The sequence below is a fragment of the Ptychodera flava genome, chromosome 21 (assembly GCF_041260155.1).
Source record: "Ptychodera flava strain L36383 chromosome 21, AS_Pfla_20210202, whole genome shotgun sequence".
NCBI classification, from domain to species: Eukaryota; Metazoa; Hemichordata; class Enteropneusta; family Ptychoderidae; genus Ptychodera; species Ptychodera flava.
Genome location: NC_091948.1, coordinates 8,462,829 through 8,487,743, shown reverse-complemented (window position 1 = coordinate 8,487,743; position 24,915 = coordinate 8,462,829). Strand labels below are relative to the sequence as shown.

The following is a 24,915-nucleotide window of genomic DNA, read 5'->3' as shown; positions in this document are numbered from 1 at the left end:
AATCATAACCTACAACTAATCTAGTCACGATATGCATAACACCAAAATCGCGTCACAGTGTGGCACTAATAATTCTCATATTTTCGACGGTTTTTCGAAAAATCAGATTGAGTTGGTCTTTCTCTATTTATCCATTTACTCACGTTGCCAAGACACCACTTAGAAAGCGTAGGACTTAAGTGACAGTACATCACAATATCTGACGTGGATATAATGACATACTCGGTCAGCGATCAAACAACTATCGCTTTCTTGGGGCATGCACTATTTGAGAGTCAGCTTGTAGTTCGATAACCCTGACTTAAACATTCCTGTGAGATTCGTAGAGCATGGGTTGCTATTGTCCGACTGTGCATTTCGCAAATTCTTGTCGTCTGTTAATACTGTGAACCCTATTCATGAATCCATGTCAGCTAGAATTATATATGCATGAAAAAATATTTAATTCAACAGAAAATATAGAACATTATTCACAATACGGACTCGGCACGCTATTTCGGTTTAGATCGAATTGTATCATCTCAAAGCCCAACTCGTTGACGTATTGTAAAATGGCACGCCCTCTGCGCTGCTTACATAATTTTCGCTATGGCCATACATAATTCGTCATTTTGCTGAGTTCGGCTTGTAAGTTCAATGATCATCCGCTTACATTTACTTTCTGATATCATATCAAAGCCCACTTTATCATATTATACTATCATACATATCATATAGTCATCGCATATAAAACCTCATATCATATATCACGTCATATCACAAATACGATATCACAGGGCCCAGATCTCAAAGGTGTTACACAGGCAATGCAATGGGCGTACCATCCATCCATTCATTCCCTAGATCATGGTTTGTGAGGTGACTGTACGAAGCTACGACGGGATTAGAAGAAACTCGTGACAAATCTCGAGAAGGGAATAAAAATGTAGACGACCAAATAGAGAGCTTGGAAGAATATCGTAATAACCAAGCAAATTTTACTCTCCTTTCATGTGAATTTGCAAGAATTTCGTTCAGATTTGTGTGTCCCTGCTATTGCAGGTCGACGAAGGGGCGCTATTGTATTGCTTGTACAAAGAATGGTATGATACTGTCACATTTGTTAGGAATAAAATGACTTTTAATCAGTGCATATTTGATATGAGTAAGCAACCGTTACAAAATATTTTCGTCAAAAAAAACAAAAAAAAGCATGTACTCAGGTAATTGTTGCATCAAAAGTTTGCAATGAGTGACAAATTACGATAAACAAGTTTACAAATTAAAAATTGGTAATTTTTAATGACACAGTTGAATGAAGTTACCCGTGTGGATGTTATTTTAAGGTAATATGCGCCTCGATAATGAAAGACTGAAACTTTTGCTCAAACTTCCCCAAGAATATTCAACCATTCTCTTTCAAAATCAAGAATAAAAACCGGGGGTCGCCGTGCAAATTTTGGCACTAGATAACAAAATTACACAAAATAAAATTTTCGATTTTCGAAAAACTAAGACGATGAAAAGTTTTCTTTCTCCAAGAGCTTTAAAATGAACTCCAACAAATGGTAGATCAGAAAAGAATTGAAAAAGCTTGAGAGTTTGAAAATCTGTCCCCGAGGCGCATTCTACCTTAACAGTAGTTCTGCAGGTGTGTAATGCAAGAACGGCAGAGCACGACTGAAGAACACTGGACCAATGTTAAACTGTACCACAATTCAACATTATCATAGGGAGTATGCTTGCATTAATTACTCATTCAAGTTACCCTCAGGTATGCAATGGCTACTGCCAGAAGAGAGTGTGGTCCAGTGTTATTCTTGTGTGCCGCCAAAATAGCCTGAAGGCACTTTTTCGTCTGTTAATATCACCGTGACGTGACGAACGTACACGGTGATCAGTCAGTATACAAATCTAGAAGTCATAAAAATATATAGTTATTAATATCACCTCCTCCGAAAAATAACCCAATACAAAAATCCCTTACGTAAACCTTATACCAATATTTACATATAAACAGGTAAAAAAGTTATGTACTTTTGACAGACACTAAAAACCCAAGTGAATACACCACAAAACATACTACCAAAGTACTGATATGAGGTATGAATATTTTACTGTTATTTGGTTTGTAGTTTGAATCAACTTAGTGACTGTTTTCATATTCAATATTACATTTAGAAAATCGTGGAAATGTATCATTGACGACGACAAAAAATATCAAACATTAAGCTCTGACATGTTACTAGCATGCACACTACAGTAAAGCTAATGACACAAAACACCAGTCGATGTCACGCGGGTCATTTCAAGACCTGCACAAAACTCAGAATGGCGTAACTGCAAGTTCTGACTACAATTAAAAAACCCAAATCAGTATTTACCAGAGAATATATCAATGCCGTCGACATAAGCGGTGGAATAACAAGGTATGAAACCAAAACAGAATATATTACAATACAGCTTTGTCAATACCAGTGAATTTTGTGACGTCATCCCCAGATAATTACCGACAATGTATCTGATTATCAAACACTGTAGCTCCAGATGTTTTCTATACATCTACAAATGCACTGGCATCGCCAAATCATAAAGCAATCCCGGCCCATAATAGACTCAAGCAAACTTTACACTCTATAATGTACTCTGCTTTGCTGCGTACATTATGTTGAGCAAAGTTTGCTTTCGTCCATTATGGGCCACGAGGAGGAGGGGCGGGTACATTATTACTTAAGTGCCGCGTCTTCAACTGGTAATGGGGAGTACAATCAGACAAAAATAAATTTGTATGATTTGGTGAAGTAAAAAAAATTCTGCGGGTATGGACATTTGCCTGCATGACATATTTGTGTTATCTGCGGTCACAGTGGCAGCTATGAAAACTGTACGGTCAAACAACACCTTGGTGTTTTATCATAACAAATAACTAGGGCAGCCAACTTTCTGTGTTTCTGGTTTTTTTTAAAAACCAAATTGAAATAGGGTAGGTCAGTCGGAAACTTTTCCATTCTCATCTTTAATAGGTTAGAGATTCATGCAACTAAAATATGAAAAAATTAACATTAAAAACACAAAAAATTGACAAAATCATGCTTCATTTTTGGAAATGAAAAACACAGTTTAGGCTTGGAGTGTTTTAAATGGGCGAGGTCGAGTAACAAGAATACTTTTCATTTGATCAAACGATTATACGGACACTGATTGAAATTTGCACACAATAAATTGATTGAATGGGAACAAATCTTAAAGTTCCCATCACAAGTTAATAAACGTGGCTTTTCGTTTTTACCAGAGAAAATAAGGTCTCACTTTACGACCCTCACTTTTGTAACTTTAACGCCAAAAATACACTTCCATCCCCTGTTGATCGAACATGAAATACAATAACTGCGTTGGTAATACTCAGGAATCAACAATATTCACATATTTTTTTTTCGATTTCGAAGAAAAGACATTGTAAAAACACAACAATTTCTTGAAATCCGGATATACGATACACTTGTTTGCCTTATAAGCTTGACAAAAATACGCTTGAATGCATGCTACAAACTGAGAAACATGGCTAAGTTTTGGCAACATGAAGACTCTACCTCTGGATTAAAACGGAGCAACGGCAAAGGCATCAATCATAGCACCATAGGTCACTTCATAATTATTACTTCTGTTAGTTTTCTTTGTAGGTACAAACTTTACCATATAGTGACTATAGTTCCCAAGTTCCCACCATGCACCTGAATGTATGGCAATATGATAGTAACCGCAGATTATTCTAAATAAATAGTAATTGCCATAGCAAAGTTATAACCGGTGAGAGTAAAAATCCAGATAACTGTAGTTTCTTCGCTCAGCTGCCCCAGTTCTTCCCGTCAGAAAATTCCTGTGGGAAGATAAATAATTCGACAACTTATGCCAGTGAATTTTATCTTAAGGCACTTCGTAAATGAAAGGGACGTTCCTAAGAGTAGCATTTTCTCCTTTGTAGCAGATTTTTTTTTTAATTTTCCAGAAATTGTCTAAAACATCAGTAGCAAATACTCATCACGTTTCGTTCACGACTGCTTAATCGTTGATCGTGTTCTCTTAAAGCTCGTTTGTTACACTGTGAACCTATATGATGAAAGATTTACTGTTTATTTCAATTTAGATTTCATGAATACATAGAGTGACATTGCATTATCTGTGCTGTAAGCTTACGCCTGGGGGGGCAATCTACATAAGCAGGTAAGAAGAATATAGCATTTTCGCGTATCGTGTAAATTTCGCATCACCGCAAGGGAGCCAATTCTATACACCTAGTGACGAAATATCTCTTGTTGCCGCATATCTCTGAAGTACAGAATGCAACAAATGGTCTCGATATTTTGTAGTGCTAGTTTTCAAACCTAGCCTACAATATTGCTAGGACGATTTGGCAAACGGTGAGTGGGAACCTATACTTTCTGAAGCTGGGGTACATACAGTCGTCACTAAAGTTGTATATATGATGACCAACTCTTGCTGACGACAACGAAGGTGAACACAGTGACCTCAAGGCTTAAATATTAGTCATATTTTTGTAATAAAAAATCACTAGATATGAATTAGCTGTAAAATTTTCGTTCAGTTGCCCTTGAATGCCGCCGAGCGACCATTATATTTGAGGTCCAGTTCGAGAAAGAAGTGACTTTAATGACAAAGCGAGTTCTACTTACCCTTTAATTATTCCTTGCCGCCGCCTTCTTCTTCTGATAGCACTCTACGCCCAGGATTAATGTTATAAGTAAAATAACTTCGGCCATTATACCCAGGAAAGGCCAGAGTGCTGCCAATGGATCTGAAAAAAAAAAAAACGGGTCGATGAAATTATCAAATCTGGTGACCCAAATGTCGGGAAGTTCGCTTTGCTCTTGACCGCTAAAAACAAGCTGGATTACAGGAGGAATGTTATTTATACATTTTCACCAAGTGTAAGCTTCATCACGACCATTTTCACCAAATGTCAGCATCACCACTAGTATCATTATTTTAAATTACATATAAATTATGTGAAAATGTGTTTTGTGTGTTTCTTATATAATCAAAATGATCTGCAAATCATGGCAGGGAGACAACACAACACGCCACACAACTACACGCATTTCAGCGCACGGACTGGAATGTTTGAGAAGTGGAAGGCATACTCTAGTCCAGGCTGGTTGCTCTCTTGTGCAAGTCATAGATGATCAAACAATAAAGATGACCAGAAATATTTGCACATGCGCAGAAACAAGCATCTTATGAATATGTTAAGACCAATAAAGTGAGCAAGAAGTTGGTGAACATCCCGACTAAATTATCATATTCCCCCTAAATCAGGTCACGGATATTCGACAAGGAATAAAAGCTTGGTTAACTTTAAAAATCCGCACAAAACGTAAAGAATCAAGCCCAGTAGTCTACTGCATTAAACTACTCCAGAGTTCATGATTCTCTGTCCTGTGTTTGAGCTGTTGTGAATGTTGGTTTTGTCAAATTTCTGTTGTGTCTATTTTGATGTCTTGTCGTCGTTGTTGTTTTTTAATTTTTCCAATTCTTTAGGGGGTTTTTGGTGCTCGTTTTTTGAAATTACCAGTTGATGTCTTGCTTCCTTGGGAGGTCTTTTTCTTGTAGTTTTTTTTAGTGATGTACTGTAAATTTTTTTATTGACTGTGTTGTAAACTCATTTTATTTGACCATTTTGGGTCACAATTTGAGTATTAATAAACCATAATAATAATAAAAAATTTTAAAATTACAATACAGCGTTAACACACGTTCTGTTCTTCTGGCAGTATAAGTATTCTGCAAATGACTCAGATACTGTTCAGAACGGCAAATAGTACAATCACTAAAGGAAAAAGAAACGAGGAAAGCCAATGTGGAAAAGGAGTTTGAGTGCATTTCCTTTGTATTTATGAAGACCATTTATTGCAAAATATTTGCCAATATGTTGATTTTTTGTTGGCTATTTGTGCCAAGATAAAAATTAAACTAAAAGTGTGTTTTTTACAACGTGGCTGACTCATCGAATGGAAACTTTGAAAGATAGATTGTGAACCCGACTCCCACCCCGCCCTACCCCACTCGATTGATTTGCTCGTGTATGTAGCCAGCATCACCAGGGTTGATTTTTTGACTGACACGGCTGACTCACCTCTGACCTCTAGCTGATAAGCCTCCCCAGCTGTCGTGTGGTTGTTGGTAGCATTACATGTATACACACCAGCATCGTCGCTGACAATCCTACGGATATTGATCGTCGATATTACAACCGTGGCATCGCCCTGATCCTCCACGATGGTCACGAAGACACGGCCGTCGATCGACCCATTCACCATCTGTTTGTCTCCCTTGTACCAGGTTAGGGTGGGAGAAGGGTAGCCGGTTGCGTTGCATCCAATACGAGCCGTCTCTCCTTCCTCCAGCTTCACATTTTTAGTAAGTATGATGTTCACGGGTGCTGCAAAGAATTAATAGACATGTACATGAGATTCACAACCGTGTGCCTGTGGATAAGTATCGAAAAAGATGCAGTGCCATTTTGCAAAAGAAGTGCCAGCTTTCATTATAGTCTGTCAAAGGAATTTTTATTTAAAGTGGTTTTTGAAGGGCGAGGTAGAGATTTTGTTCTAGATACCCGCATGATAAAACATTTCAGAATTAAAGCCGTCACGACAAATTCACTAGAAATGACACAAAATTGTACTCAGTGTTTCTTCATATAGGCACGTGCTTGGTGACATTTCCTGAGAGAGTACACCGAGTGTTGGCCATGAAATTCAAAACTTGCCAGTGTTTTTGGTTGCACAATATTAGAAATGGGATACGGCTCGAATGAGACTGAACTTGAAACGAGGCTAAAGGAAAGGATTAGGATATCTAAAAGGCTATCAAGTACCATTCACACTTACCGACTAAATCGTAGAGATCGCTCCTGACAATGTCTTGTTTTGCAATGTCAGTTATATTAATTGAACACTCGTATACACCGGCGTCAGTCCACTGTGTGTTGATGATTGTTATTGTATCGTCCTCTACCACATATTGGTCATCTGGCTGACGTCTCGTCCGTTTTTGGTCCATTCAATCCGCTCTTCGTAGGCGTTTGTCTCACATGTCAAGGTTCTGTTCTCTCCTACGGTGATTTGCCGAGATAGGGGCACACTGGTCACTTTCACAATGGGTACTGCATAAAAATAGGTAATACATGGAAGATGCAACCGATCAGACATCAACACATAGGAAACAAAAGCGACCCCGGCGAGGAGAAGTGAATTATTTTACCCTCAGTATATTTACTGCCAGTTGAGATCATGATGTGACCTGTACTGTACATAGTCTTGTAATAAATTGCAATCAAGAAGAAAAGGACAATTCGCTAACATCAATTCTTTACGAAGTTAAAAAGCTTTCCGAAAATAATGGACATAGCTTTCTGAAGATAACACCCAGTTGAAATTTGCGCTGTCAACGTACAATATTCAAATTTTGTTAAAATGACTGTAGGCCTAATTCATATCATTCATATACTGTAATACACTCATATTCTACATGTCAAACAACCTGACAATTACTTCCTGAGCTTTTGATGCTTGACCAGTAATGAAATTAATATGTATTGCAAAGTAGGACTAACACATCAATTTGAATATTTTCGACTTATCGTCCCTTGTTTTTTGCGGTGGGTAGTCAGAGATGTAGACCTACGTCGATTGATGCTCATAGTTCTCCTTACACTATGCATTTCTATAGAAAATGGTAGGTAAAACGTAAATTCCTGATAATTCTCGCAGATGTAGAACTGCACTTACTCGTATACACAGTGAGCTGTGCATCAAACTGACTATTGCTCTCTTTGCATGTATATATGCCCTCGTCTGCTCGTGTAACGTTGAAGATTGTCAGCGTACTCCCGCTCTCCGATGAAGTGACGTTGAACCTTTCATCGGAGGAAGGTCATCGTCATTGTACTTCCACTCTATAGTGGGATTAGAGTTTGTGCTTTGGCACACAATGACGACGTCATCTCCTTCTTCGACTCTCAGATCCGGATCAGTGATAGTAACTGCAACGTAAAAATGGAAAAAAAAACAGGTGGATTTAAAAGTTAGTATACCGTGAAAAGTTAGACTGAAAGATTCAGAGTTGTTGAAGACCTAGACTTGCTTCAAGTCTGTGCTGGGCATTATATATTTTTTCAGTTTATTCTGTGTTGATATTAATATGCGGCATATTAACATCAAAAGAGAATAAACTGAAGAATAAACCTCGACAGATTGCCGCGTTAGTTATAGGCTGTCGCGTATAGCCTGGGGTAAACGCGTAGCGGCCACTAACTGCTGCCGAAAAAGCCAAAGCGACTGGGGCGCCAGTCTCAGAGGAGACCCATGCACTACTGAATATATCAGTCGAGTGCAAAGTCCTCCAAGGTAGAAACTGCGTCTTTTTTATTGTCCAATCCCTAGGACAGGCGGAAATCTTTAATTCGTTTAATTCGCTTTGAGTTCTCCTATTACAACATTCACTGGTGTGGTGCAAAAATCAGGTACTTGCTTGAGTATTTTATCTGTTTGTTGTGGTTGGTTGATTAATGTAAAGGTCAGGGCAATGCATGCCTTTTACGAAAAGTTTCGATGGGACTATTCCTGTCACTTAAGAGACTTTAACTCGTCTCTTTCATGATCAAGAATAAACATTGGATGTTACCAAGCGAATCCAATCATAAGAAATCGGGTGGCAATACGTCCCAACCAAGCGCTGATATCGTGGGATAACCGATTTATCATATGCCCATGACCGTATATTTATGTAAAAGGTAATTAAAAATAAAGAAATTTTATCAGTTTTTGTCAGTCTTTCGAAGGGACTATGTTTTTATATTCTGCCGCTGGTCTGAGCGCATTGATACATGTTTGTTTACAACAGCTGATCAAGTCGTCGATCGCATCATGTCGAGTGTATAAAGTCTGAACAGGATTATTTCAGCGCAATTTACCGCAGTTCAGAAAAGGAATGGAGCCAATTTACTTATTCTGGTCACCGTCCCGGTGTTCTGGTAGATTATTACACGGACAATATTGTAAGTTTGAATTCACTTTAATAACTCTTGCTGAAACATGGCTGACGTGAACAGGAACGACGAAGTAGCGCGAAATACAACAGATTGTAAACATCAACTTTTAATTTTTTACAACAACCTGTCCTGTAACTCTCTTTAGATCTGAAATAAAGGAACGTTAAACTCATATGTACTAGTAATATGTTTCGTTTTATATTGGTAAATTTGATTGAAGTGAAAAAGATGGACTTGATCGTTAAATGCAAGATGAATATCATAACATCAGAATCGGAATAAACAACAATTGATGACGTATATAACGTGCCGTATCAGACTGATGTTTTACGTTCCACGTCACGACGCGTCAGAGGAGACACGGATACGGTCATGGGTATATGATAATACTGCATATCATATTTTGTTTATTCGAAAGCGCAAGTTTCCGCTGTTCTCATGAATTCAGTGTCAACCGTCCTGGTATCCTACTGTAAATACATAGTATTTTTTTCAGTCTTCCTGAATTATGCTCAAAATTTTAGTATTACATGTATTGTCGTCTTACACACATATCTTGTCATTGGGTTTGCCTTTTGGATATTCTGAATAAGATAGTAACCGATACCTAGAAACGTGTTGCCTGCTAGCGTTGCACGTGCTGTGGCGTGTCGATCAGGCATGGTTCAGGGGTCATCGCCTGAGAACCGCTAGCGTACTCACAGCTAGTACTGTTCAGGCCAAGGTGAGACTTGCGTGGTTCGAATTCCATTTACCCGACCTACCTTGTTTTTAACCGACGACCCTAAACCAGGCTTTACAGCTCTTCCTTCATAAACGCGGAAGTGAAAAATAAAAAACACGCGAAACCAAGCGAAATTTACAATTCCGTGTGAACCCTCAGTGAGATCTATGGCGTCAATTAATTGTTGCACGTTGCACGCCGCGCTACGAACAAGCAGCTTGCATGGGAAACTAAAAAAAACTTTCTGGATGCATGCTGTCAATAATGGCAGACTTTTAAATACATTTAAAAGGAATGTCATCCAGATCCTCCTTATGTTACGGCCACTCAGTTTGTATTAAATGTGCTTGCGATGTTGTTAGGCCATGACTTGAAGTACAGGGGACTGATATGCTCTGTGCTGGGTAATTGTAACGATTGCGAGAAGGTTTGAGAATCACAAACGCTTGAAGATGTTGTAAAGAAAATGCAGCTCTGGAAATCACAAACGGCATTTTACGTTTTTGGACAATCTGTCATTTTGGACATTCATGAGACTAGGCCTAAATGAGGATTTTTGAAGTTCTTTCAGTGTAAAACTTTAAAAACGTGAAATGCTGATTTTTGTGTTTCAGCACAAATAGTCCAGTTTCATTGCTTGCTTACTTAATTAGGTCCTAGGTCTTTCAGCGGACTGAACATTTTGCAATAGAAATAGCAAGTGAAATTATTCTGTAAATTTCGACCCCTCAATTTTATACACGGTTGGGGGTTGAATAACTGTGCCCCTCTACGACAGTGTGGTGACCTGTCGAAGTACCATCGTTGATGGGCTACACTTTACACGAGTTTTGAGTCGGAAAGTTCCACCGTCAAGCGTCAAAGTTGAAAAATCGGCGAGCCCGAGGACGTTTTTATTACTTGACAACAAATGCATTCTTGTGTCTACTACAACGCTATAGGCAAGCGGTATTCCTTTAAAAAATCGTTGTTCGGACTGTTTTTGTGTAAAAGTGACAGCGTTGACATGTGCTAAATGCTGATACACATAAAAATTCGATCGCACAATTAAGGGTAAGAGCAGTCTCGCCTTCAGAAAGCTTCTGGGCATCCCCTCGGGCGTAGGCCCTGTACCGCGACTTTGTTGTAACGTCATTGCCATCCCTACCGGCAGAGATCATAGAGACCAACCTTGAACCAATAGCTGCACAAACCGCCGTTACCATTTTGTTACTGTCACAGCATGTGAGTGAAGTTCACGTTACCTTGTCGTGCGCAAGCATTTTTGTTATATAGGACACACACTATTTCTCACGATACAGTCTGCCTTAGAGTACCACAAACAGTAATTGTTTGCCAGTAAAAAAAGTAAAAGTAAAAGCAAATTTCCTGTTTCGGTTGTTTGGGGTGGCGCTGTTCGGAAATGGGATCGTAATTTGAAGAGTAATCTGACAGTCCCGGCATTACCGTAGCAATGAAAGAACGTGTTTTGTTTCCCCGGCAATTCTAGTGAACTGTTACAGTAGCTTTATTGAATCCAAACTTATGTTGATAATGGCTGAAGTGAGGCTTCGTCAGTTTTAAGGACTTTCCTTTTTTTCACTGAACTTTTCGGGTTAAGCCCTCAGGATCATGATCTTCCAATAGTTTTCAAAACAAGTTTTTAAACGTCCATATTAAGGGAAGAAAACCACCTCTACATTTACAGTTCTTACCGTTTCATACTTGCTTTGGCTCTGGTATCGTGTGGAATCTCTGTGCGCTGCATACTAACCAATCATTTTATCTGTACGTGCTTGGACGTTATGAAATCAATACCCACTTAATAAGCTTTACTGTTATTACTGTTATTGTTATTATTGTCCTGACGAACGTAACCGTCTTGAATATAATAATCTTGTTTCACAAGCTATACGATACTGTTGAAGTACTGAGTACAGCCCGCCGAATGCTACACTATCTATGTGAACAGCAGGGGTAACTAGACCAATATCTGATGCGTGTCGATTTTGAATGTCACTGTCGCTAGTAGTTGCACCCCCCCCCCCGAGGACCAACGATGTGTCACGCACCTTGATAGATGCCATTAAAGAACTACTTAGAGTATGCATTCTGTACTAAGTAAGGGACTGGACAGAAATTACAGGAGGGGGTGCCGGTGTTTCTTTGGGGTTGGTCGCAATTTTTCTGGCAGGCATTTTTGAAGGGTCATAAAATTTTATGCATGCCTTTTAGGGAGGGCAACTATTTGTTGCTCAACTATAAGAAGGCAAGATGTGGCATATATAGTGCTTCGTCCAAAAATATCAAATCATAACACATTGGAGTCTATTGGACAAACCATTAAGAATTTCCCCTACAGACCAAACAAGCTATATCTGTACATTTCTACCTCCAGATATGTTTGATGATTGATGGAAATGCACTTTGCTTGAAGTGGGGGGTAAAAAATTGTGTACAAGAAATTTGATTTTGGATTTCATCAAAAATATTCATTCACTAAACATGGAAGTCTATGATAAAACTATGATTTTTTTCCATCATAAAACTAGCAATATCTATGCATTTACAGACATTTGATAGTTGTTATAAATGTACTTGTTAATACAGTCTTTACAATCGGGTTCGAACCCACAACCTACGGTATCAGTCACCTAGCAGAGAAGCAATAGACATAACCGCTCGGCCAAATCCCCACTCTCAAAAGGGAGTGGTTCAATAACCGGCTAATTTTTGCATTTTTCTGACTGAGATCCCTCCACAGTTCAGAAGCACTCACGTTCGCACGCTTACTATCACACATCGCACACAAACTTTATCGAATCAATGAATATACATCGCTTATACTGGGTGAAAGACTGTCTCTGGGACAATTCTGTCCACCAGCAGAGCTATCAACCCAGGGAAGAAAATACGGTGTTTACGGTGTGTAAATATATAATGGTTACAAGTGCATATGTGTACAAGAAATTTGATTTTGGAATTTCTCTGAAAATCATTCAAGGTTGATCCACTATTGATGTTAGTCTATGAGAAAACTATGAATACATTTTTCGGATGTAAAACAAGTAATATCTGTGCATTAATAGACGTTTAATACTTGACATAAATGTACTTGATTAGTATAGGGTGCTTACAAATCATATCTACGTGTACAAGAAATTTGATTTTGAAATTTCACCGAAAATCATACATGGTTGATCCACTTTACATGGTAGTCTATAATCTATAAAACAAGCAATATCTGTGCATTTACAGACATTTGATAAGTAATATAAATACGGTTGATTACTAAAGGGTGGTTAAATGCAAGAACTAAATTGTTGGTCCATAATTCCCTTTGTAAATTGTTCCATATTGATACAAATATACTTGAATAGAAAAGAGTGTTTGAAAGAGCAAATGTGAACAAAAATATGATATTGGAATTTCATCCTAAAATATTAATTCACCTCTCATGGTACATTCCAACTTTTCCCCACACAGAAACTGGCTTGGTTGGGATTATGGCATATCCACAGATTCTACTGTTTTCAATATTTTTCCGCAAATGTTAGATCAGCCCAATGTTTTTGACACCTTTCCTGAAACGTGTACCTTGTTGGTCAAAGTGGCTGTTCTAACCATTTGTATGACCCCTAGGCATAATATACTAGTCATTAAACATCCTGTTGCAAATAAATAACTTCTAACTACAAAAAAGCAGTGACACTACAACCACGTTTCACTTAAGACACCATGGTGAAACTAACTGCTTTTTAAACCTATGAGCTAAGCAAAAATTACACGATAATGTACTGACTACCTGTGGTGGGCTCTGTTTGTCCATAAGTGGTGGCACCGCCATGCAGGCTTAGTTGCCAGGTTAGAGTCTGGGAATCCTCTTATTCGAGGGGCAGCAGAAGTGCAATGGCCTATACCTATTCTCGATCAGTTCATAAGCCACACTAATAGTAATACCAGACATGCAAATAAAAATGGCGAAGTTTGGATTTCTCACTGCACCACAGCTCTGAGTTTCAGTAGGGCTAAACTTAATTGTCATAACATTTGCTGACATGCTGTTTACTTTGTGGCTTGTAACGTGGGCTAACAATGCAATAGCTTGCTAGGTAAAGAAAGTCAGGCTTTTTAATTGTTAAAAAATGATTTCAAGTATATTTAGAAATGTCAGCTAAACGGTATGGGGGTTACCAATTTAAGGTAAGAGCCAACCTTTGACTTTTCAGGTGTCATAAGTGTGATAGCAACATGAATATTAATAGATGAGTCCTGTTGCGACTCTTGGCTCAGACTCTGATAGTCACATTTGGGTATTTCGTGTAGCCCATGGGTAATCAATTACATATTTTCCCAAACAAGACTTGCTATATCTGTGCATTTATATGTGAATGCTGTGAAGTATTGACTTCATGGCTGTACTAAGTTTCTTGACAAACAATAATAATTAATAGTGCTCTCTGTACAGTTACTTGCCTACGTGTTCTATACATGAGGTAAACATTACTGTAACAGCTATTGTCCCTTTCGATTTTGAATAGCTAATTATACTTCAAGTAGTTGATAGAACTATTTATAGTGAAATGTGATCTTTTCGTCAAATTACTTGCAACCCTGCATAGCAGTCATTATTTGTAAAGGTTAAAAAGTATTCGCGTAAGTTCAAAGGTCAAATGAGAAATTATATGTCAATTACAATGTAAGATATTATATGAACTATGCATGACGCGCAGGGGGAGGGTAACTTGTTTTCTAGCAAACACTTTTGAAGGGCATCAAAATTTTGCGATTTTTCGCGCCTCGTCATTTTGAAAAACACCGGCCCTCCCCCTGTAATTTCTGTCCAGTCCCAAAACTAAAACGAAGCTGGTAAAAAAGAGCAGTTTTTGGCGATACCTGGCTGTGGCTGTGGGTCCATAGCTGTGGTGTTTTCGGACGGGATTTCTGCCTTTTACGGGCTGGTTTTGACTTTGACGTTTTAACCCCGCCACCACGGGGCGGAGTTAAAACCGTTAAGTCAAACCAGCCCGTTAAAGGCACCACGGCGATGGACCCACAGCTACGCGATACCATGTTACAACGCTCTTCGGGGAGTTTCCAGTGCGATGGTGATGTCTACCACTACCATTGTCAGTGTCTGAAGTAGAAAATGGCGGTCACATCACAGGGAACTTAGTAATCTTGTTGTTGTTGTTGTTGTTGTTGGTGTTATTGTTGTTGTTGATTGTGGTGATGATGATGATGACGATAATAAAAAATATTAAAAAACAATGTCTCATTCCTTGCTGTTGTTTGTCGATGTTGTAGATAATTGTAAAAGAAAACTGTAATCGTGATCAAAAAAACGACGTAGGTCGCCCAACGTCACTCCCGTCCTATGGTTGTATAATAGGACGGGAGTGACGTTGGCGACCTACGTCGTTTTTTGATCACGATTACAGTTTTCTTTTACAATTATCTACAACATCGACAAACAACAGCAAGGAATGAGACATTGTTTTTTAATATTTTTTATTATCGTCATCATCATCATCACCACCATCAACAACAACAATAACAACAACAACAACAACAAGATTACTAAGTTCCCTGTGGTCACACGAATAGCGCTTGCACAGACGTTGACAGACACTTTCCATAACCTAAATTGATAATATATTCTGCATCCAGTAAGGTGAGGAAGGCGTACAAACTGTGGTCAGTACAAAGCCATATGAACTTGACCACATTTACTTGTATTGTTCTGAGTAACATGATCTGGCCGCGTCGGAACGTTCACTTGACAAGGTCAGTGACCTTGGTTTCACTTGCGTCGCGCCGAACAATACCACCGCGTACAACGTAAGGCTCCAATTACATAGTCAATTGTACGCCGACTACCATCGTACGATGTCACCCCAATGACACGAATAATAATGACGTAAAATAATGCTATGAGAGTTTGTGCAGAACGCAGTGTGAACAGCCAAAAGCCGACGAAAATGCAATAGGCGTGTTCAACGTTTTTGATGGCTTTCAAAATGGCAAGGCCTTTTGTGTCCAGTGTCTTCGAGTACAGCTGTACTGAAGAAGCTATTGCTATAAACAAGCTGTTGAAGTTGGTTTCTCCTGTTCATGGCGAGATCCACGTCCAGGGGAAATTCAAACTGTGCACGTACCACATACAGGCCACTTCATAATTACCCGATGGGCAGCTACAGCATTGTCGTTATTTATAACTCCTGTGATATATGATGGAGTTATATGGGCTACTAACAGACTATGTAGATAATAACATAGCACTATTTGACGAGACCCAAAAACAACCTCACTTCAAAAGCCAAGCCGAACACCGCACTGCATTCTACGTGATCAAATCTGTTAATGACAAGTTATTTTGTGAAGTATGAAAGCTCAAAAAGTGGCCATCGTGCCTAAAGTGCAGTCGGCTTGACATTTTATTCGACACACATGAAGAGCGGAACACGTTGACTAGAAAGTGCCGACTGTGCGGACCTGTCCAACACAAAATACCAAAATCTTACCGGCTACCGAAGTTCTGAGTGAAATCGTTGCCACTAGTGCAATGAGAAGTACTGCCTTCATGCTGTTTTACGTCGGTTGACGAGTATAAACCTTAAGGTATCTGTGTTTTGCTGTTACTGTCAGCTGCCTGTGAGACTGCGTCATATGAGAGTGCTGACGCCTTGGCGGAAGTAGCAAATATGGTGGACTGTATTCATTTGTATACTGGCATACAGAGTGATGAATGTATACACGCTCGCGCTTTTGTCATGCTCGACTCGAGCGGGTCACCAAAGGTCATGCTGGGTCATCCTTAGTACTTTCATACGCTTACGTGTACGCGTGTGGACACTTCCACATGCTTTTGCACGACCACCTTCATTCACCGTCATTTGTTGACCGTTTACGTTTTTTGAGGATAAATAGCTAAAGGAAATAGCAAAAATAAACCTTTACCATAAATATTTTTTTCATAGACGCACGAAACAAAAAAACAAAACAAAAGCATTTTGAAAGCATAAGCTTATGCCATGGCCCTGGCTTTTGTTTTGTAAAATTGGCGGTCGAAGTTCGGGGTCACCAGTTTCTTTGCATATTTCCCCCATTATTGATCGCCTCTCAAAAAACTTTGATGGCCAACCGATAAATGAACGTGACCGTGACCTCACGCTTCACTCGGTAATCGTCTTATCGAGTGTTTGAAGCGACGTGAGGAGGTAAAACGTGTGTATACTTACACTTGTACATTGTACGCCGAAGGCCGAACAAATATTAAGACCGGGAAGAATAATTAGGCCTGAATAATTTGGAATTTTTGCATGAAATAGCTCAGTAGGCTACAGTGTGTTAGGCCATGAGCTTAGTGTCAAATGTGTCGGTGTAGAGGTAAACAGGCTAAAATGTGGGGTCAAAATAAATTGAAAAAGCGAAAATGTTAGCCCGGAGAACATTGAAAACAATACTGTAATTGTTTTACATTTAGAGCATTTTTATTGTGCAATTTTTGCAGTTTTTTTGTTTTCTTCTTTGAACACGAGGAAATACTTGAATTTGTTCTGTAATACAGCTAGTATTGTGGACAATTTCAAATAGTAAAATTTAGACTCTAACTTAAAGTCATTAGGAACGATGAGATTCGCTTGTTCGTAAACAAAACAAAACAAACAAAACAAAATTTTAAAAAAAATCACCACTTCTGATGTTTTCCCGACAAATTCGAGGAGCAATATTCGTTTACTCTTGCCTATTGAATCTATTTTGCGCCGATGACATTGTTAATTTTATAACCATGTATTTGAGTGAGCTTGGAAAAAAGTCTGAAGCGAAGAGTACGAATGATAAGAACATCATTTCGTTTGTTTGTCCCATTTTGGAAAATGACATGGATAAATTCCGGTAAAAGAACCTATATGGAAGCATGAGATGTCATGAGACGTGTAGCCTCGATCGGCGTGAGCGAGGATGGGAAAACCGACTTTTATGCTTGATAGCTTGAATATCAAACGTCTCGTATTTGATGCACCTGATGGTTCTCCTACATAGGCTAAATATCTGCATGGCGATATTTGGACAACCATGACTCAGATATAGCCATTAATTTAACAATGATCGCTTCTGATGGTAACTATTGTACCATTCCTTAATGATATAGCAAAATAGAAAGTCGCAGCAACTACCAGATTAATTGAGCATATCATTACGGACAGATTGCCAAGCCAAATGAGTTTTTCAAATTGTGAGCACTGATCTAATCATGACGACATTCATCGTATAGTTCACCACGACGCATTCGTGACCTTCAAACTTCCATGAAGTAACCTCGGTTCACAAAACACGTAGCTATAAAGACGGCTTAAACTCGAACGATACCAGTCAACGTCCGAGTGAGTGTATAATGGCTTTATTCTCAACTTCATCTAAGTGATTAAAGTGGAAGGTGAATATAACAGAAATAAAAACAGTATTTCTCATAGTTTTTCTGACAATAGTATAGTGATACGTCGGCACAACTAACAACAAGCGACAGCCAAGGAGAACAAATAAACTTCAAACACATTGACGTCAACATTCAAGGTTTTGTACACTCGCTGATGTGTTTGTTGTGCATATACATAACTTCCCCATTGCACGAGTTCTAAAAATAACTCGTGATATCATTGATTGAGTATATCAATCAACATTTTGTCATTTATATTTCATGTAATTTACACATTTAACGACAAGCAATTGAATCATAAAATAAACTGACGCAAACGAATGAGACCCCATGGCAAACTTATTAACTTACGTGCAATCATTGGCACAGAGGTGTATCCCTTGTATGCAGGCAGAACATTTATAATTATGAAGAAGTTCAGTCATTCGTAATTTTTTTTTTTGTAACATCATTGTACCAGACGCTCAATATGACATTTTCTTATGCGAAAAAGGTTGGCCGTATTTCAAGCACTGACGGCGAATATTAACCAATCCTAAGTTAATTATCAACCAACGAATGGAAGACCATGGTGTGACTCCAGTTTTTAAGGTCAGTGGTTGCAGACTGGCCGTGGTCTCTAATATAGATTTTGTCAAAATTTATTGTTAGATATAATATTTGATAGATATGTATATGGAGACACATTGGAGCAGACAGCAGAATTGTAGCTTCCCGTGCCCGTAACGAGTTGAAACATGTACGCGATGATTGCTTCAGCTCTCAGCTGCGCAACGTTGGTGTACTCATTGGGTACACGCTAACGATGCCACATACCTGCCGTGCTAATATTTATCCTCTGTGCGAGACACAAGCTTCGAACATAATACTTGAAAACTCTGAATGAAATTTGAGACATATTGTCAGTACGTCAGGGGCACAGACATTGCTAGCACGTGAGTATGCATCCTTAAAAGTCCGAATCCTTTCCTGTTAGTCATACGCTGCAGTATATTTTGGGCAACTGGTGCAATAAACAGACAAACAAAAATGTATGTTATAGCGATGACATCATAGGTCATATTGATGACATCATTCATTTCTGACGGTCTTGACCTGCACTATATTCATAAATATCTTGGAATGTTGATGATGGCACTCATGCTTTGGTATTTTTACCTGGCTGATATGCTGTTCGATATTCAACGATATTACTCCACACTGTACGCGTTGTTATATAAACCGATTCACCACAGTTTTCTCACAAAGAAATAATTGTTAACCAGTCCGCTTTAGATTGGAATAGATAAGGCCAATGAACAGGATAGATTGGCCAAGAGTTTCATTTTATTTTTACGAGATGCAGCCCATCAGGAATAGCAAAATTTGGCAAAATTGTGCATGACTTTTAAATATGCGAAAATGTTCAGGTTGGGAGGATTTTGAATGGGCAAAGGTTTGGGTTAACGGAAAGATATTTATTTTTTATCCAGCCAAATAAAGTTCTGTATATAAAAGACAAAAATTGTCCAGTTTGTCAAACTTGTACAATCGATGCATTTAGATAATTTGTGTCACGATGGCAGAAATGTAAGTGCTCCATGCATTGAACACGTTAGCTTGTACATATCAATAAATTGGTGCAACGTCAAATTTGACAGGAATAAATCAAAAATAAATTTAAGAGTCATTCTTCGGAATTTTATTGTTTCCATTTCAAAAAAATTAAGTGAACTGCTACTTTGATCAGTTGCATATCTCTTTCTGATTTATTCACAGTGAATAGACTGTGAAGAAAGCCAACATTTCGGGAAGTACAATGTAAAGTACCTCAGCCTGTTGGCATTGAACTACTCAACACGTGTTGCACATTGCCGATAGGTGGCGCATTACGGGGCGATGGCATCAACTCGTCGGGTCTGTCGTGGTATCGCGAACAAAGTTGTCTTCGCTATTTTGTGCATTCTTTCCGCGTATCTTTTATCAAAGTTCCTGGCGATAGTAAAACGAGGCATGCTGATATCTACCAGTGACGATGTCATCTTTACAGAGTACTCACTTGAACGTAACTTTTCCAACATCACCGTCCCTGCCAGACGACTGTACGAGAAAAACGGCTTTGTGACTCTCCAGTTCCTCAACCTAGGCTATGTGAACATCACAAAAAGTTGGATCTGCAACGTCGAGTGTCTCGGAATATTACCAAGAGTCCTGTTCATCACAACTGACGAAGAAGCCCACAGAAGTTTGAGCGAGTGGAAACCAGAACTCAACGTAGTCCTTGAAAAGTTCGGCGATGGCAAAGCGATGGCGTACGGCAAAGTTTCATACTATCGATACGGACTATTCCGCGTGCAGGTTATAAACCGGCTTCTCCGTAAGGAAAGGATTCCCGTGTTTGAGACGGAGGCAGACTCGTACTGGCTCGGCGACCCTGTCGCGTATTTCAACAGGTATACAGACTTTGACATGATCATTATGCATAATGGGTGCGCCGACATGATTCCATCAGGAGTCATCAACGGTGGTTTCTTGTATCTGAACGCTACAGCCGGGACACTGCGGGTGTGGAACAAACTCTCCCGTAGAATTGCGAGCGTCCTTGCTCGGTACGATGATAGGAGAAGGATATAGGTATCGAGGGCTCCGAGCAGATAATACTGGGTAAAATTCTTCAAAGCGATAGGTTGAAAACTACAGTGGTTGCCGATTGAAAAATCTCACCAGCGGATATTGGTACATGCAAGCCGAAGTGCGCAAGAAGGCTGATCCAATCGTGATCCTCAACAACTACATCAACGGAAACGGTGAAAAAGTAAAGAGAGCAAAACGATGGGGACACTGGTCTTTGTCCGAAGAGGGCGATATATGCATCGCCGAAGCTTGCAGAACAGCGCTGTGAAACTGATGATGAACGCATAATTCTCCACTTCATTGTAACAATACTGAACCCTTTTTCAGGTCAAGGCAGGTTAAAAACCGACAATTGTAGCTGCCCTCGCAATGTGAACAGAGGCGACAGCTGCTTTAAAGGTCAATGTCTTCTTGCGATGATAGGCCGCGAACACAGGAGTTCAGTAGCAAAAGTAAAACAAAGCAAAACAACCCCCAACTCCCCTCAAACAAAAACAAAAACAAACCCCCGCGGAAAATTATAGGCATTGTATAAAAGCTTGATCATGTGGACTAGTATGGGGGTGGTGTTGGTATTCTTACTTTTTATGGCGTTCCAAAATGTGACTTGCACAGAGCAACGCTTGGATGTACACAAACGGAAAACTTGCACATTTTGATAACTTGAGCAGGCTCACACTGAACTACATACAATATCACCCGAGCATCGTAAATTTGAATACCTGGATAACTCATCGGAGCCTCCATCATTATATATGATTCATTTGGATACTGCATTTTTTACACTCGTTGCATCCAACAATAATTTCAGATAAAAAGAGGAACATGGACAAAAACGGACTCATTGTACAGACTTTCAAACAGGTAGACTAACAGATAACAGACACGCTGGCATAACGCGAGAGAAAGAGACAGAAAGGCAGGTAGACAGACAGCAGACAGACAGACACAGACAAAGGGGTGCCGATCTGTTTTATTGAATTGCCGAGTCGGCAAAATGGTCGAAAAGGACGTCGTTCAGACCGAAGTGGCCATCATTACGCCATTTAACCGAGAAGTCACGTTTCCACTGCCTTTCTGTCTCACAGAACAAACTATAGTATTAACAATCAATATGCACAGAAATAACGAAGCAGTGTGGCCACTCATGCTTACATACTTTCCCACCAACCATGATGCACATACAAACCTTACATACTACAAGAGGATGCCGTTTTGTATTTTGACATGTACATTTTTAATATAAACATTGTATAAAATTTTAGACAACGGTGTATCTTGACATATTGAAGCTAAAGTTAAGAACTTGAATTTGACTCAGAAATTCACACAATAAATATAGATTTTAAAAAGGTGCTTGCTGACATGTCGATGCTTAGGCTAACGCGGCAGAACTTTACATTACTGTAGAAATATATAATCTGAAATGTATGCTGGTATAAATGTATAATACTTGGATAAAGAGTAACAGCATTCTTTATGTATTCGCAGTTTTATCAACATCCATTTTGGCATTTTTCTTTAAATCCATTTTGCAAAGCGCGAAGTTTGTCAGTGTACGAAATCATAGACAGTGGAGCGCAAGAAAAAACCTAGTTGACGTCAATAATGAACAGTTCAAAGAAAAGCGTTTGCTAATATAATCCTTAAGGCAGCACGTTGGAAGACATAGCGAAGATAATCCCGTTTTGGTCTTAGGAACTGCATGCTATCACTGGCCATGACAGTCATCGAGTTAATTTGTTGACTTGAACATGTAATGACATCTATTGTATCGTGCACTTTAATATGAGTGATATGACTTGTCATTTGCATAAATTATAAAAAGAAATGGAAGTAATGTGAATTTAGTGATAGGGCTTATTATGGCAGAGAAATTTGTCAGCGCAACCCTGCAGTGTCTACTGAGGGCGGCGCCGCGTTGTTTTAAATAGTCAAGCTTACCCAGGCTGCATGTCGGGCTAATTTTTTGAAACGGAAGCTAAGACGTGATGAATCACACTGTCAACATAATAAATGTTTGTTTTCTGTTTTACTCCTGTCAAACCGTTAACAGTGCATTTAAAAGTACGGCGAGTGATGCTAGAATTATTGAACTCTCGTAGTTGAAGGGGCGACATCCGTGTTCCCGTGATTTTCTTCGGCAACGCGTGCGTAGACATGCCTTTTTCCAATCGGCTGGATCGGCCGGTAATTGTCTCCAAGAGGCACGTCGATCATGGATCCTTCATAGGTCGATTTCAGACTGAGGAACTCATCAAACTATAATATTTGGAGAAAATGCAGAGAAGAAGATCCTTAGAATGTTAAATAAACAATATTTATCATCACGGTAAATCAGAAAGACAGCTTTCATGATAGTGAAAAAGCGAAACAAATGCGCAGTGTTGCACTACAGTATTTATGCTTGACGTGCAACCATTCCGTAGAAAGGTCATAATGAGTTTACACCATATCATATTTTAGTTTTCTAAGGTTATGTTTTTGCTCACCATGTATTAGAAGGTGTTTGTTATTTGTTCAATGCAACAAAAGTTCGGTCGATTTCCGTCGTTGAGGGCGTTCTCTCCTGTATCGGCTGCATGCTCATTCATACTGCCAAACCGAGTTCATGCAAGAGTGGAACACTGTGGAGCAGTGTTTGTTTCAGCAAAGTATTACCGTGGTTAGCCACATTGTCCCTCTACAGTCATAAATCTTTCAGTAATGGTTCTACTCCGGAATAAAAAGGACGCGATGCGTACGCCGTTCTACATACTCAGTACGCCCAAATAATCACCGTGATGCCGGTACAAACAAACCCACATGTGTACTGAACGCGTATGGAAATACACGTACGTCTGTGCGCGTTTGCGCACATGGCTTTGTTTGTACCGTGGTCGATTCGAATTCCGGGTTTGGTCTATTGTTTCTAACGATCAATGAAGTCCGTTGAATAACGTTCTGACTGAATGTCTTATGGGCAACCCACCCCATATACTTATCAAAATGCCAGTGAGTACGCCTGTAAATGGCTATTTTTATGTAATTTATCCTGTGTAATTTGTGATAGAGCAATATTAAATTTGAAAAGGCATTTCAATGCCCTATTTTTCATTAGCTTAAAGGACCAGTAGCTCTAACTTTTGATAATTTTTTCAGGTTTTTTTGGTCGATCGCGAGTTCTCTTCCTACACGTAAATGGTAATGAAACACAAACGATTTATCTCGTTAACACAGCGTCTATACATGTTGAAAATGCACAGTTATTATCGACATTTCAATTTAAATCCGAACCATACTTCATTATGCTCACGTACATTCCGAATTGACGAGCTAAATACAGTGTATATCTATACACTTTGGAAAGTAGAACAAGAAACTGTAGTTGACACTAAAAACAGTGAAAAAGTCACAAACAGGAAGCGCTACTGCCCCTTAAATTTTCGTAACTTGTGCCCTAGACAGGGAACATGTGCAGAAGGCCACCTGGGGGCAGACTCTGCCACTGAAAGTTGAACATACAGTCATGAAACTCCAATTTTGTGAATAATATGATAATTGTCACAGTAAGGCAATCGAGAAGTAATTCTAAGGATGAATTGACATATATATGTAGCCAAAGATCCGATAAACATCACTTAGGAACTGAAAAGAATTTGGTGTTTTCTTGGAATGCAAGAAAATGTTAAAGTTCTGTTTTGTCAGCAGTGTGCCGTTTCTCACACACAGCAATATTGCAGTCTATGACTAGACTGAAAGATCCGTCTCTCAGGGCGCGCCCCTCCCCCTACGGCAGTGTAGAGAGTGCCCTCGAGCAACGGATCCCCAATCTAGTCTATGACGTGCACTAATAAACGCTCTTGTTGGTCAATTCACCTGTCTTTGCGAAATCCTTTGGTGATCCCGAAACACCGTCCAGACGACAGCTTCGTTACAGGTAGGAGTTGTCAGTGAGCCCTTGTAGCGGAAGAAATTCGATGTGTCGTGGGAAACCTCCTCAAAACAGAAATGATTCTGAATACGTGTGAGTTTGACCTAGTTTTTGAAAAGAGCAGAAATGGGATAAAAATAAAGGAAAGGGGCAAACAGATAGGTGTAGAGATACACATAAGGCTGGCCCTATGTATG

At 39.3% G+C, this 24,915-nt stretch overlaps 2 protein-coding genes and 1 long non-coding RNA gene across 4 annotated transcripts in view; 1 reads left to right on the top strand and 2 right to left on the bottom strand.

Moving 5' to 3' along the window:
• Positions 1–1,098: 1,098 nt before the first annotated feature.
• Positions 1,099–16,527, bottom strand: LOC139121296 (basigin-like). The gene is made up of 6 exons (XM_070686072.1): positions 16,277–16,527; positions 7,788–8,041; positions 6,888–7,162; positions 6,131–6,436; positions 4,671–4,792; positions 1,099–3,856 (listed from the first exon to the last, which is right to left on the bottom strand). Exons 3-5 carry the CDS (start codon positions 7,057–7,059, stop codon positions 4,674–4,676), a joined length of 597 nt encoding a protein of 198 aa, XP_070542173.1. The 5' UTR covers positions 7,060–7,162; positions 7,788–8,041; positions 16,277–16,527; the 3' UTR covers positions 1,099–3,856; positions 4,671–4,673.
• A 1,995-nt stretch (positions 16,528–18,522) lies between these two features.
• Positions 18,523–22,158, top strand: LOC139121295 (uncharacterized). Its single transcript, XR_011549252.1, has 2 exons — positions 18,523–18,783; positions 19,951–22,158. It is a non-coding gene; the product is annotated as an uncharacterized lncRNA (long non-coding RNA).
• LOC139121294 (carbonic anhydrase 4-like) overlaps positions 22,019–24,915 on the bottom strand; it is a 12,663-nt gene continuing 9,766 nt past the window's right edge. For both annotated transcript variants that reach the window (XM_070686070.1, XM_070686071.1), the window contains 2 exons: positions 24,664–24,822; positions 22,019–23,067 (listed from right to left, as the gene is read on the bottom strand). In XM_070686070.1, coding sequence (XP_070542171.1) covers positions 24,785–24,822 — 38 coding nt within the window. In that variant the 3' untranslated portion in view covers positions 22,019–23,067; positions 24,664–24,784. The remainder of the gene's footprint in view (positions 23,068–24,663; positions 24,823–24,915) is intronic.

Coding starts and splice junctions, on each gene's coding strand:
- LOC139121296 (XM_070686072.1), bottom strand. CDS start 7,059: ATGGACCAAAAACGGACGAGACGTCAGCCAGATGACCAATATGTGGTA. Junction 6,437..6,887: donor CGATCTCTACGATTTAGTCG/GTAAGTGTGAAT, acceptor AATTCTTTGCAG/CACCCGTGAACATCATACTT. Junction 4,793..6,130: donor TTATCAGCTAGAGGTCAGAG/GTGAGTCAGCCG, acceptor TTTTTTTTTCAG/ATCCATTGGCAGCACTCTGG.